Source organism: Ursus maritimus, unplaced genomic scaffold, assembly GCF_017311325.1.
Source record: "Ursus maritimus isolate PB19 unplaced genomic scaffold, ASM1731132v1 scaffold_30, whole genome shotgun sequence".
Classification (NCBI taxonomy): Eukaryota; Metazoa; Chordata; class Mammalia; order Carnivora; family Ursidae; genus Ursus; species Ursus maritimus.
In genome coordinates, this window is record NW_024425564.1 from 1,475,414 (window position 1) to 1,490,036 (window position 14,623).

A 14,623-nucleotide genomic window follows, 5' to 3' on the forward strand; every position below is an offset into this window, starting at 1 on the left:
ATAGACAGCGAGTTCAGCAGCCTTTCAGAGAGTGGGAGGAGAGTTTAGTTCTAGTGTTCTGCCTGCTGGGAGGATAAAATTCACACATTCAGTCAAAAACTGTGAGCTGAGTGCACCAGCAAAAAGCAGCAGAGAAAGGGAGGCCCAAATGCTCTCTGAAGAGCCTCATTCAGTATAAACAGTCTGTTCAGAAGGATCATTAAACATTCCACTTGAGAAAATTCAACATATAATTGAAGCTGGAATGGGAAACCATGCCAGCAACGCAGTCTCGAAAGAGGGCAGTGTCTTTGGTTGTCATTACAGAGCATCCAACAGCCAGGACCCAGACTGGAGGCAATGAGATTTTAAGGATATTTTATGGCTATTTTAAAAGGCAAAGCATTCAAAAAGAGGAAGCCCAAAAGCTCTTTATAAGAATCAAATTGCCCACTCTGGGCTTGGCAAGAACATGCCCATTTATTAGCAGATAAAATGTACTTCGGCGGTGACTCCAGTCAAGTGTTTATTTTCCTGAGAACTCCAAGTCCTGGGCCTGAAATCAGCCTTGAAAATGCCTCAAATACTCCCCAACAGCTCTGGGAAGAACTGGTTCTGCTTAAACTGACAAGAGTAACTTGTCTCTTCGCGGCTCTAGGCACTTCCCAGGAACCATCTGTGATTGCAGGGCGATTTCTAGACTTCGTGATCTGTTGGGTCAGAATGATTAAGCCCGACTGGCAGACAGGAGAAGGTTCGAGGCATCAGACTGCAGACAGCCTTTCTATTTCCCAAAGCCTCTGGTTTACTTGATTCCGGTCTTTATTTTTTTAAGACCAGACCAATAAGAATACCTTAGGTAATGTTTTCTGAACACAACAGTAAACTGATGAAAGGAAAAAAATAAAATCGGGGCCATACATCTAAAGAACCTCAGAAAATAAGAACTTAAGTATCTCATCCAGGAAAACGCCGCTTTAAGAAAAGGGTCAAGGAATTAATCTAATCACCTGTACACAACCATTTTTAAGTGCTATATAAACATATTATTGGGGGCGCCCAGGGGGCTCAGTCAGTTAAGCTTCTGCCTTTGGCTCAGGTCGTGATCTCGGAATCCTGGGATCGAGCCCCGCATTGGGCTCCCTGCTCAGTGGGGAGTCTGCTTCTCCTTCTACCTCTGCCCCTCCCCACCACTTGTGATTTCTCTCTCTCTCGCTCTCTCTCTCTCATAAATAAATTGTTTAAAAAACGTATTAATCGGCACTGTTCACCTGGCATTTTCGGGTTAGTATACGATGGCAGCAGCCGAGACAAGGACGCCCCCACAAACCCTGGTATGAAGGGGGTGGAGAGGCCCCCGGCTAATCCCTGGAAGGTCAAAAGACCTGACAGCAAAAGGAGAGTCAAGAGAGTTGGTCTCCTCCAAGGAGAAGGTCAGAGGAAAGTCTTCTGAGGCTCCTACAGAGCAGAGACCCGCAGGGAGGCGGTTCTGTTTCACGAGGGCCGCACCGCAGACCGTGAGAGGAGGTGCGCTGTGCCAGAGGCAGAGAAGCAGCTGACCAGGGAGCCCTTCCCGACACTGTGCCTGTCAGTCAGGGAGGTGACTAAAAGGTAAGGATGAACTCAGAGTGATACATGGTCTCTGGCTGTACCCTACTCAGCATGGAGTAGCCTGAGTATATGTGCGTCATGAAACCCTGGTTAAAATTCATTTTAAAAACCAGCATACCGCCACACTTTCCCTGTTTTCCTTAGGTTCCTGTATTACTTTTATTTAGCAAACATTCATGACTGCTGGTTAACTCAGCCCCTTGGCACAGGCTCTAGCACCCCAGGTTGTATAAACCCAGACCACACGAGTATTCAGGTTAAAGGGGCAAGAGAGGGGCCAAGTCCAGCACACACCCTTCTAAGACCTGCCCAGACGCTGCCCACAGAGGTAGGCGGCATGTCACCAAGACACCGTGGATGCGAACAGGCCCTGGGGAGTCCAGGCCCCCCAATGTCAGCTGCTCAGAGGCTTTTCATCTAGGCTCAAACATCTGGAATGAGTTAGCGATCACAATTTCTCCTTGGTTACAATTTCTCACTTATTCTGGGTCAGATGCCAGAGAGACAGAGCCAGCAGGCAGGTACGCACGTGCCACTCAGCTCACTGCCAGGCGGAGAGCAGGCGAGGTCTGAAAGTCCCAGACAGGATAAGCCACAACTTGCCCTGGGAGAACTTCTCTCCTACGAGACAGGAAATCCAGCCCCGGACATCCCACCAAACGCACACACCGCTCTCGAGTGTCCGCTGAAAGTGGTTCCGCTCAGCCCTCTGGTGGGGCTGTCTCCACAGAGATGTGTGTTGCTGGGAAGTGCCTCCCATATTCCTCAACTGCTCACAGAAGGCTACTTACTTCATCTACAAAGACGGGGCCAGGAAGCATCCTGAGGAAAAGTGTCTAAATAAAGAGGGCGCTAAAAACTTCAGCATCGACCCCTCTCCCTAGTTCCCTCCAAACCAATAGCATTAAGATAGAAAAAGGAATATCATTACCATATGATTTTATTTATAGAAAGTTTAGAAACAGGCAAAACGAATCGGGGTGTTATAAGTCAGTGAAGGAGTCACCTCTGAGGCAGTAGAGACTAGAGGGGAACACAGAGAGACCCCGGCAGCGCTGGAAATGCTCCGGGTCTTGATATGGGGCCTAGCTATTTAGGAGAAATGTATCGAGCTGTGCATGTATGAGATATGTGCTTTTTAAAAAGTATATTATTCTTCAATATAAAGTTTATATTTCAAAAAGCAAACAAGGAATGTCCTCTTAAGCCCATAATGAAAACCCACCATTCCTACAGAAGTCTGTCCAGTTTCATCTTTGGCCTCCACACCTCAGGAGACAGGGAGGAACAGGATGGGCAGGGTGATATCACACGCAGAGAGTCGGAGATGAGGCAGAGAAGGAAGCCTCCCGGGACCTGAGAGCACAGGCTGGAGTATAACCCCAAAAGCCAGGACCCAGACCTGGAGGCAGGGTCCATGGTGCCTGAGTACGTGGGGGGTTCTTACCAACAACCCCTTGTCGTGAAAATCTGAGTGCTAACTATAAAAAAGTAACTGCCTGGCTCACCCCTCACCTCCTTCAGAACTTACCACAAAGGTCCTCTCCTCAGTGTGACCCTGGATCACTGCCCTGTGTGAAACCTGCTCCTGTCGCCACTCTTGCCAACAGGGTATTATCCCTGCTTCATTTTTCTCCATAGCGCTGGTCACAATCCAGCAAAAACTACCTGTTTTTCTATTTATTGTCTGTTTCTGCTCATCAGAAGTTAGGTGCTATGAAGGGATTTCTTTTTATGGATGATTGACATACAGTAGACTACACACAAGTGCAAGTCCCCCCCCCCTTTTTTTTTGAAAGGAGAGATCACATATGCAAGCGGGGTGGGGGGAAAGGGAAAGAGAGAATCTCAAGCAGACTCCATGCTCAGCACAGAGCCCGACCCGGGCCTCGATCTCATGACCCTGACAGAAAACAAGAGTCGGACACTTAACCGACGGAGCCACCCAGGCACCCCCCCAGTTCCATTTTGACCCATGTATACATCTGTGTAAAAGATACCTCAGGCCAAATAGAGCACATTTCCAGCACCCCAGAAATTTCCTCATGCCTCTTCCTAATCTCCAACCAGAGTCAACCATTGTTTTGATTTCTATCGCCATGGATTATTTTTGAACTCCATTTAAATGGAATCACACAACGTGTACTTTTTTGGTATCTGACTTCTTTTGTTCAACATAGTGAAATCACTATGGGATGGTTTCTTCCACATTGTTGTGTTTATCAGTAGTTCCTTCTTTTTATTGCTGAGTACAAATCCATTGAATTTTCCTGTACCAGATTATTTGGGTTGGTTCCAATTTTTGTTTATAAGAATAAAGTTGCTATGAATATTCTTGTACAGTCTCTTGGAAACTGTAAGCTTTCATTTTCCTTTAATAAATACCTAGAAGCAAAAGCCAGTGATTTCTGTCTACTTGATTTACTTATGGTCATATCCCCAGTGCCCAGTATAGACGCTCAATGAATACTTGCTGTCCATCCCTTAGAGGAGAGAAAACTTCCGGCTAACTCAGCACAGCGTCAAAATACGTAATTCACTGCCCTCTGGTGGCCAAGCCCAGCAAAGCCATACTAATCCCAAATGTCTTACAAAAGTTATAGTGACATTTTCATTCTGTCATTCATCTAGACACGTATGGAAGGCTGATTCTGGACATCGAAATGAAAGCACTGTGAATATAAGATATTTAAAACAGTCTCTGGTCTCAAAGAATCCTATAATCTGGTGGCAGAGAGCAGGAGGACAACACAAACGATAACCAGTGTGGTAAAGTGCTACAAAACAAATGTACAGGGTTTGGAAAGAGCACTACTGGGGTGACGCGGGCAAAGGGAAGGTGAGGGCAGGCTTCCTTCTGTAAAGGATGCACAAGGATCAGCCCAGGGGAGAAGGAGGAGATGGTACAGGACAGGCTTTGGATTGCAAATACCAATTTGGAATGGCTGAGTTTAAGGGGTGAGGAGGGAGCTGATCCCACAGGGCCTTGCATGAGCTAGATAACCTGGCCACTTGAACCTGTACGTGATGGGATGTTACCGAAGGGCTTTAAGCAGAGGAGCTGAATGGGCAAGTCTGTGTTTGAATGGTGTGTAAGGCAGATTTGAAAGGGGGATAAAACAAGAGAAGGGAAAACACACTTGGCCATTTCGGCAATCCAGGCCTGACGTAGGAACGTCACAGGAGAATGGAGAGGGAAGCAGACTCAAGAAACATTGAGAACACAAAGTCATCAGAGTTTTGCAACTCATTGGATATACAAGGCTGAGTGAGACTCATGCCCAACTCTTAGCATTTCTGACTTAGGAGTCAAGAAACGCCGCCAACTGAGAGAAAAGTGTGGCCGGGTATGGGGAAAAATGGAGTCGGTGAAACACAGATTCTGAGGAGCCTCAGGGTAGCAAAAATTGCAGGTGTCCACAAATAACTGTTCCCCTCTACTTCTTGGTGAAGGGGCCCCTAAAGGGTATGGCCACCCGGGCTTCTAGCGTCATTTGCAGCTGACTATGGCCATATGACTAAGTGCAGACAGAAGAGATTCAAACCCAAGCACCATATACAACTTTGGGAAGTGTCCTTAAATGGAAGGAGTATGCCTTTCCTCCTGTCTTCCTCCATACTGGATGGAATACAGACATGATGGCTGGAGCACAAACAGCTACCTTGCATCACAAGAAGGAAACCAGAGACTGAATGAAAATGGCAGACCAAGACAGAGGAGCCTGGGTCCCTGATCTCAGGGCAGCATACAAGCCCTGGACTACTGACCTCTTGACTTCCCATGTGAGAGAAATGAGCTCTTCTATCTTCCTTAGGATAGTATTATTTGGGGTTCCCAGTCCCACGTAGCCACACTAGCCCTAGCTGATCATCTACAACATATCCAAGTGGAGATGTCACGCAGGGAACCGGACTCCTAAGTCAGACGTCTGGGCAAGACTTCCCTTCTGGGGGTTCCATGGCTATGATGCTTCTGAAAACATGACACTTCAAGTAAAACTTGAAATGAAAATCCTACTATACTGCTTCCTGAGGAAGAGAAGAGGGAGAGTGATTTAATACTGTTTCATTTTGTACTAACAGAAACCAGCAGACACAACTCTGTTTTTGAAAACAAGATCATGAACTCTGCTCTTCTGCAGGATTTCTTCATATGTATCCCGTAAATAGTTGCCATTAGGCCATTTATTTTGATGATGACCACACTATCAGTTATACTGGACCTTAATATGTTCATAGCTAGATCAGTCATATCGTCTGAGCCCAGAAGTTCTCGTAGATGAGAGTCTGGAGGTCCTCTGCAGGCCTGGGGGGTCAAGACCAGAGACTGTGTCTCCTTCAGCACCGTCACGCTGGGCCCGGACACAGCTGCTTTCTCCACAGGTGACCCACCTGCACATGTGCAGCTGGCTTCAGCAGATAAAGAAGCTGCCTGGGGGCCAGGTTAGCTAGAGACAACTTCTCTGTCAACTCAGAGGGAATCACTTTTACCACAAACACGACACACCATGAAGTAAGATCAGGTGCTAATTTGTAGACGTGACAGAGGTGGGACAGAGCAGACTGGGGAGGAGGTACAGGAGAAGCTCGGATAGAGCAGATCCTCCACGCTCCAGGGCGGTGAGGTGGGGCAGTGGGGGAAGGCGACCTGGTGGGACCTGCCCAGGATGACAAGGGCAACAGTCTGGCTTATCCCACAGGCGAAGGATACCTGAGGTCTCCTGCAGTAAGGAGCGTCATAGCCAAAGCCATGGCAGCAGCTCCTTATTAGGATACAACACCATTAGAGAAGGGGAGAAAAGCAGCATTATTACCCAGACAAGAGAATTCTTCTTCTCCTTTAATTTTTTTTTTTTTCTGTATAAGCTCTATGCCCTACATGGGGCTTGAACTTATGACCCTGAGATCAAGAGTCACGTGCTCTACTGACTGAACCAGCCAGGTGCCCCAAGAATTTTTCTTAAAGGCCACAAACAATGTTGTATCTCTGTTCAAGAAAGATCCTGAGGCTGGGGAGAAGTCTGAATGCCTTATTTCTTTAAAATTTAATTTATATTCTTCAACTGATGAATGCATAAATAAAACGTGGTATATCCATGCAATGGAATATGTGACCGTAAAAAGGAATAAAGTGCTGACAGATACTACAACATGGATGAATCTCGAAAATGTGGTAAGTGAAAGAAGCCAGGCACAAAACACCACATACTATAAGATTCCATTTATATGAAATGTCCAGAAAAGGCAAAGCCATAGAGACAAAGTAGATGAGCAACTGCTTAGGGGTAGAGAGGATGGGAAGCTTGGGGGTGACGGCTATGAGACACAGGGTTTCTTTTGGGGATGATGAAAATGTCCTAAATTGACTGTGGTGATGGTTACAAAACTCTATATACTAAAAACTACTGCACTGTACATTTTAATGGGTGAATTACATGGTGTATGAATTACATCTCAATAAAGACGCTACAATAAAAAAGCCCACAGAACTTCACTTAAAAATTTACTGTAACTCCAATAAAACTTCTAAAAGGTTCCTACTTCCTGAATTTGGCGAGTGGACTCTCAAGTCCACGTGGTGGGCAGAAGACAAGCACAGACACTTCTCCAGAGAAGACACACAGCTGGCCAACAGACACGTGAGAAAGACCCTCAACATCACACACCATCAGGGAAATGCACATCAAAACCACGATGACATACCAGCTCACACCTGTCGGGATGGCTAAAATAAAAAACACAAGAAAAACCAGGTGTTGGAGGGGATGTGGAGAGAAAGGAACCCTCCTGCACCGTTGGTGGGAATGCAAACTGGTGCAGCCACTGTGGAAAACAGTAGGGAGGTCCTCAAAAGATTGAAAATAGAACTCCCCTGTGATCCAGGAATTACACTACTGGATGTTTACCCAAAGGATACAAAAACGGAAATTAAAAAGCACACGTGCCCTCCTATGTTTACAGCAGCATTACTTACAATCGCCGAGATATGGAAGCAGCCCAAGTGTCCACCGATAGACTAACGGATCAAGAAGATGTGGTGCATATACACAATGGAATATCACTCAGCCATAAGAGAGAGGGAGATCTTGCCATTTGCAATGACGTGGATGAAGCTAGAGGGTATTACGCTAAGCGAAGTAAGTCAGAGAAAGACTAGTACCATATGATTTTCCACTCACATGTGGAATTTAAGAAACAAATGACACAAAGGAGCAAAGAGAAAAAAAATGAAAGAGGGACAAACCAAGAAACAGACTCTTAACTGTAGAGAACTGATGGCGACCAGAGGGGAGGAGGATTGAGCAGGGCATTTGTGATGAGCACTAGGTGATGTGTGGGAGTGCTCAATCACCATATTGTGCACCTGAAAGTAATATTACACTGTATGGTAACTAACTGGAATTTAAAATACATTTTTTTTTAACTGTAGAAATATAAAAATAAAATGAAGTTCATATGGAAGAAGAGCCAAGACAAGTTTTTAAAAAGGGTGATGAAAGGGCCTGGAATAATGATAACAACACAGTAGACAGCTCAAAACCCCAAGCCGTGTACTGCTTGCATAGAAATGGAGATAAATGGAACAGAATAAAGAAGTAGAGCCATGTAAATAAAGGAATTAGTATTACATTATGAAGAGGGATGTCACAGCAGCGAAGAAAGGATGGTTATTTATGAACCACTGGGTTGCACAGGAACTTTAATCTCAACCCTCACCATACGGGAAAACAAATTAATAATGAAATTTAAAAAGCTAAATGTAAAAACAAACCCACAAGAGAAGAGAAGGGAACACGGGAGAGTATTTTCGTAACGTTGGGGTGGGGAAGGAAAGACTTCCTAAGTAAGATTCTGAATCCCAACACCACGAAGAAGGAGCAGTCTCGGGGTCCTCAGTACGATTTGCGAGGACCGGTTTACTTGTCATTTGAGAGCCCCTCCACTAGAGGGCAGGGCCCGCACCTGTCGGCTTAGATCTCTGTCCCAGCACGGGGCAGGAGCTCAAAAACCCCCGCCAAATGGTGTTTGACTACGTAAAAATTCAGAAGTTCTACATAAGGAGACACAATAAACAAAGTTAAAAGACAAGTGATGGTCAGGCGCCTGGGTGGCTCAGTCGTTGGGCGTCTGCCTTCGGCTCGGGTCATGATCCCAGCGTTCTGGGATCGAGCCCCACATTGGGCTCCCTGCTCAGTGGGAAGCCTGCTTCTCCCTCTCCCACTTCCCCTGCTTGTGTTCCCTCTCTCGCTGCCTCTCTGTGTCAAATAAATAAATAAAATCTTAAATAAAAAAAAAAAAAAGACCAGTGATGGTCTTGGACTAAAACAATATTAGGTGGAGCCATATAAAATTCCCATGGGGGGGTAAAAATGGCTGAATATTAAAATATCAGGTGGCAGGACCTAGTATGTTTAATACATACCAGATAAAGGATGACTATATCTAATCTACAAAAAGTTCTTACAAAACAACAAGCCCGGCAATCCAAAAGAAAAAAATGGTAAAGAATTTGAACAAGCAGCTCACAAAGGCACAAACGCCAGTACGCGCCCCTCACCCAAGAGCAAGTGAAACAAAAACTGAAACACAGACCATGGTTAATTTGGCAGACTGCTGAAACAGAACTGGATGGAGGTATCTAGTTTTGCTAAGGATGTGAAGAAAAGTGCACCCACGCTTTAGTGGTTGGAATATAAACTGGTATAAACTTTTCTGGAATGTGATTCGGTAGTACCTATTTGGCATGCTCTTAGGACGACCAATTTCACTTCTGGGACTCTCCTTCAGAGAAATATGTATTTTTTAAAAAGATTTTATTTATCTACTTGAGAGAGAGAGTACAAGGAAGGGGGAGAGGGGGGCAGAGGGAGAGGGAGAAGCAGACTCCCCGCTGAGCAGGAAGCCCAGTGTGGGGCTTGATCCCAGGACGCTGGGATCATGACCTGAGCTGAAGGAAGATGTTTAACTGACTGAGCCACCCAGGCGCCCCTTAAGATTTTATTTTTAAGTAATCTCTACACCCAACATGGGGCTTGAACTCACAACCCCAAGATCAAGAGTTGCATTTTCCTCTGACTGAGCCAGCCAGACACCCTGGGAGATATATGTATTTTAACACAAATGCACAAGAAAATATATATAAGGATATTCAAAATATGTACAATATTATTTATAATAGCTAAAAATTATAGACGAATGTCCTTTCATAGAAGGATTGCTAAATAAACTGTAGTGAAGCCTTATTACGGAAATAAACGTCACTGCTGAAAGTGATGAGGTGGGTCTGTATGTCTAGACTTAGGAAGCTGGCCGTGATTTTTTTTTTTAATGAAAACAAGCAAGATATAGAAAAGTATGTAGACAGTTGGGGCGCCTGGCTGGCTCATTCGGCAGAGTACACGACTCTTGATCTCGGGGTTGTGAGTTCAAGCCCCATGTTGGGTGTAGAGATTGTTTAAAAACAAAATCTTTGAAAAAAAAATATAGATCGCTTAAACCCACTTTTTCTGAACACAATAAAGAACAATCATACGTACAGTATATACACCAGGCCAGGGTGGGAGGTAGGGGGGAGTAATAACACTTCTATACTTTCTGATTTTCTGTCTTTCTTTTTCTTTTTTTTTTTAAGAGAGAGAGTGGGGTGGGGGGCGGGGGAGAGGGGGAGAGAGAATTCTAAGCAGTCTCCACATCCAGTATGGAACCCGATGCCAGGCTCAGTCTCACAACCCTGAGATCATGACCCAAGATGAAATCAAGAGTCGGATGCTCAACAGACTGTGCCACCCGGTGTCCCTTGTTTTTATTTTTTTATTATTTTTTTTAATATGAAGAAGTACTTTTTAAGGTATTATTTGTTTATTTGAGAGAGAGAGAGAGTGAATGCACAAGCCGGGGAGAGGCAGGAGAGGGAGACACAGATTCCCTGCTGAGCAGGGAGCCCGATGTGGGACTCGATCCCAGGACGCTGGGATCATAACCTGAGCCGAAGGTAGATGCTTTACCGACTCAGCCACCCAGCCGCCCCTGTTTTGATTTTTTATTGAGCATGTACTTCTACCACAAATTTTTTTTAAAAGGCAAGGAGCAGTAAGAAATGCATTGCCCGCTTTGGAGCACAGAATGGAGTAGACGGAGCCATTAGGAGTTTAAGAACAAGAATCTAAGTTGAAACACCACCAAGTCATATAAAGAGGACACATATTAAGGTCAAAAGACCTGGGTCTGAGATTGGAAGGCTCATTAAATCTTTGAGCCTTGGATTTCTCAGTCGTAAACTGAGTTGATACACCTACGTTAAGGAGATACTGGGGCCTACTGAATGAAATACAGTATGTCAAAGTGCTTTGCAAAATGGTAAAGTGCTTTAAGAATCAGGGTGTTATCACGGGTTGGCATGGCAAAGCCCCAGGCTGAAAAATAGAAAAACAAGGGCTAAAGCTGCAGACTCCTAAGGGGAAAAGAGAGGGATGGGAACTGATGGAATAAGAGATTTAGGAGACACATAAACCAATTAGAACGTGTGCACCCAATATGCACCCTCATTCGAGCAAACTATTAAACACATTTAGGAGAATCAGAAAAATGTGAATGCTGATGGTATAGGAGATTATACTAAGAAGCTATAAGGTTTCAGCTGTACAGGGTGTTAGGCTGCGGGTTTCTCTAATCACGGTCTTCTAGAGGCACATATAGAGATTTAAGGAGGAAACGATATGACATCTGCCATTGCTTCCAGATAATTCACAAAGAGGAACGGGTGGAGAGTGGATAGAGGTAGGGATGGGACAAGACTGGCTGGTGAGGCTGGGTGAGAGATATGCAGACCTGTGGTATGATGTTCTTCTACTCTTACAGATGTCTGAAATTTAACCTAATCAAAGTTTTTATAAAAATGAATGGACCCCACCTTCCTCAGTCTAGGAGGAGGTACCAAGACCCTTCTGAAGTCTGTTGCAGAAGTAAAACCGGGTACAGCCTTGCCAAGACTGGCCCCGAAGAAGGGCAGAGAAGCCTACACTTTCCTGTGTAAACACCGCAGGCCAGCAGATGGGGCTGCCAAATACCAAGATCAGAACGAGGGCACATCTATAAAGAGAGGCACGGTGCTTGGCGGGACCAACAGCGTTGTGCCTACAGAAAGAAAAGGAAAATTTGGTACAAAATGTAAGCGGCAGCTAACAGGATAATTAAATATCCAATTAGAACTGCAGCTGCTGCGGATTATTTTGAACTGGCTTAACTCTGTTACCAAGACTTCACGCCAGCATTTACACTTCACATGTTGATTAGTGAATGGCTTAATACCCTTCTAGGCTCATCCTTTAACACTATTTCAGAAAAGTGCTATTGCAAGAAGCAACCCCCAAATCCCGACAGATCAGCTGCTCTGCTCTTACTAAAGGTAAACACACAGAATTACGCTGCCTCTGAAAACTGACCTATTAACGTGAAGGGAAAATGAAGAGTCCTCTAGCAAAAGCTTTGTTTACATGCTTTTGGTAGCTACATTTTAACTCGTCTTTCTTTTGCTTGGGATTCCCTGGTCACGTGAGCAAGAGTGACCTTACTCCCAGCTCTGCTGTCATTACTTTTCAGAGACTGCCTCATTCATAAAAGACCAAAACACCATCCGCTGCGTCCCATCGGAAAACAGTGAGTGAGAGGGATCAAGTGAGACAGTTCTACACCCGTACATTCCAAGGGGCTCTACTGCGATCCACTTCTCATTACCCTCCTGCCCTCCAACACTGGCTTCCTCCAAAACCCACAATAACCCACCGCCTCCAGAGCCTGAAGAAAAGGGTTCTAGTCCTCGCTCTGCCACCAATAAGGAGGGACAGCATCTCACAACCCATCGGGGAAATGAGGGGATCACATGGATGGTGTTCTGAGACCCCCTCCAACGTTCTGATTCCCCCGTGAGCTCCCCTTTAACTGGCTGAGAGAACCAACATGACGGATGGGTTTTCCTGTGAATCTCTAAGCACAAGCAGTTGAGGAAACCAAAAGGAGAAGGGGAGGACCCTTAACCCCTTTTCAGACTCTGCCTAATTCAGGCCTGGCCAGAGGACGAGGCTGGAGCTGTAAGAAAACCTAACTGCCACCATGATATCTACTCATTCTATCTAAAGTGACAAACACCTAATGGGGCAAGAGGCGAAGGAGGAGAAGAGAAATCAAGGTCCTGGAGCTCTGCTTGGCCCCTTCCATCACCTCCAACATGAGCTCAATTCTGAGCTTCCCTCCTCTCCACGATCACATCCTGCTAAGATACAGCATGTGAACTCAAGTGTGAAGGCCTCACGTACAATCAAAAATTCCAGCTTTCGTGGGGGAGGGCCTATGTTTGAGACAAGTTCAAAACAATCCCAAAATGACCTCAAATAAAGCACCAAACCATCTGTTTATGGCAGAACATAAAGGTATCCCTTTGGTCCTTCTGTGACAAAGCAGGTCCTTTCTGGGTGAGATCTGTGGCCATCTCAAGAGAAAAATTAATTCCAGGCTGCTACTGCTGTCGAAACAGGTTTAGCTGTGTATTCGAGGGCCACGATCTCTTTTTCAGTAAGACATGCCTACTGGCTGCACTCTTGGGAAAAACAAACACACCGCAGATAAGAAACAGCAATAGTTTGTTCAAAACTTGGTACTCATGCTTCTTACCCACATATTCTGAGAGGAAGACGACAAAGAACGGAGTGACCAGGTCATTAATTCCCTGGACATACCCACTGGCAGGGTGTCGGATGGCCCAAATAAAAAGAATTCTTTCGAAGATCTAGGAAAATGAGAAAGAAGACATGACTGTTAAATCACAGGGATACGCTCCCTCCCTGCACTCACCTACCTCACAACGTAACTCAGGGATGCCGCCGAATGTTTAGGAAATTCTAAAACTACTGTGGAACAAGGGAAGTATACAAAAATGCAGAAAGTTTCTAAGAAGCTGGTTGTTTTTAAACAGGGGTGGATAGTTCTCGCCCTTTGTTTCTCTTTGCAGGAGGCAGTCACTGTGATCTGAAAGTGGGAAAAGGGCAGCACAGTGACACAAATGGCTGAGAAGGTCTGCTACGGATGGCACTAACCTGGGCCACCACGCTCTCACTTGTAGATACCTGGTTCTCGATCTCCAGAAGCAAGACGGTAGAACATCTAAGTTCTGATACCTCTTCCAAATCTTTTATCATCATCACAAGAGGTGGAGAGGAAACCCCTTCTCCGCCATGCTCTCCTTTCTCCCCGCTGAGATGGAAAGAAACTTAGACCCAGATGTACTTCTAGCCCCGCCTGACCGGGAGCCAGTGACAGATGTCAATGCAGGAAGCCACTGCGTGTATCAGGATGCAACCCAGACATTCGCTGGGGACAGGAAGTCAAATAAACCTAATCCTACAGCTAGGAACTTGAGAACAGACAAATCAGCCTGGGCCTCCATGGGAAAGCTGCTGGGGTTAAGTATATTAGCCACAGGAGGCCAAAGACCTACAGTGGGGAGAAAGAAAAGATTTTTCGGGTCCCTTTTCAGAGTCTGGCCCTGCCCCACTCAGCTACACTCCCTCTGCCTTCATTAGGCCCTCTCAGCCCCCCACCTTCCCCAATTCTCTGATGCTACTTATCTCCCGGCTTCATCCTGGTGACCACCACTCCCCAGTTCAACACATTCTTTACACTGGCTTTGACTGGGCTGCCTCATGTCTCTGTGAGCCACACCAGAGGGATGGCAGAACTGGTGGTGACCGCGAACAGGGGCACAGATGAGTGGGCCTCCACAGCGCATGGGCTCTGGGGGCAGACAGCAAAGGCAGGCCTTCTCAGAGTCAGGGGCACTGGAGAACCACCCCCCTGCCCCCAGGGAGAACAATAGCAAGGAAATGCCTGTATGGTTTTGGAGTTGGTGAGCTAGTGTAGGAGAGAAGTAGAGAATCTAGAGACACAACAAAGGATGCTTCCCAGCCCCCATGTTGAGTCTGCCTTCCAGCTGGCAGAGGGAGCTGAGAAACACGCCCATTGTCAACACTCCTGCCCTTAC

General features: G+C 45.8%; 1 protein-coding gene across 2 annotated transcripts in view; it reads right to left on the reverse strand.

Annotated features, from left to right (window-relative positions):
• The window catches only part of TBC1D22B (TBC1 domain family member 22B), a 74,042-nt gene that overhangs the window by 25,913 nt on the left and 33,506 nt on the right, over positions 1 to 14,623 (reverse strand). For both annotated transcript variants that reach the window (XM_008693375.2, XM_008693376.2), the window contains exon 8: positions 13,258 to 13,372. In XM_008693375.2, the coding sequence (XP_008691597.2) occupies positions 13,258 to 13,372 (115 nt within the window). The remainder of the gene's footprint in view (positions 1 to 13,257; positions 13,373 to 14,623) is intronic.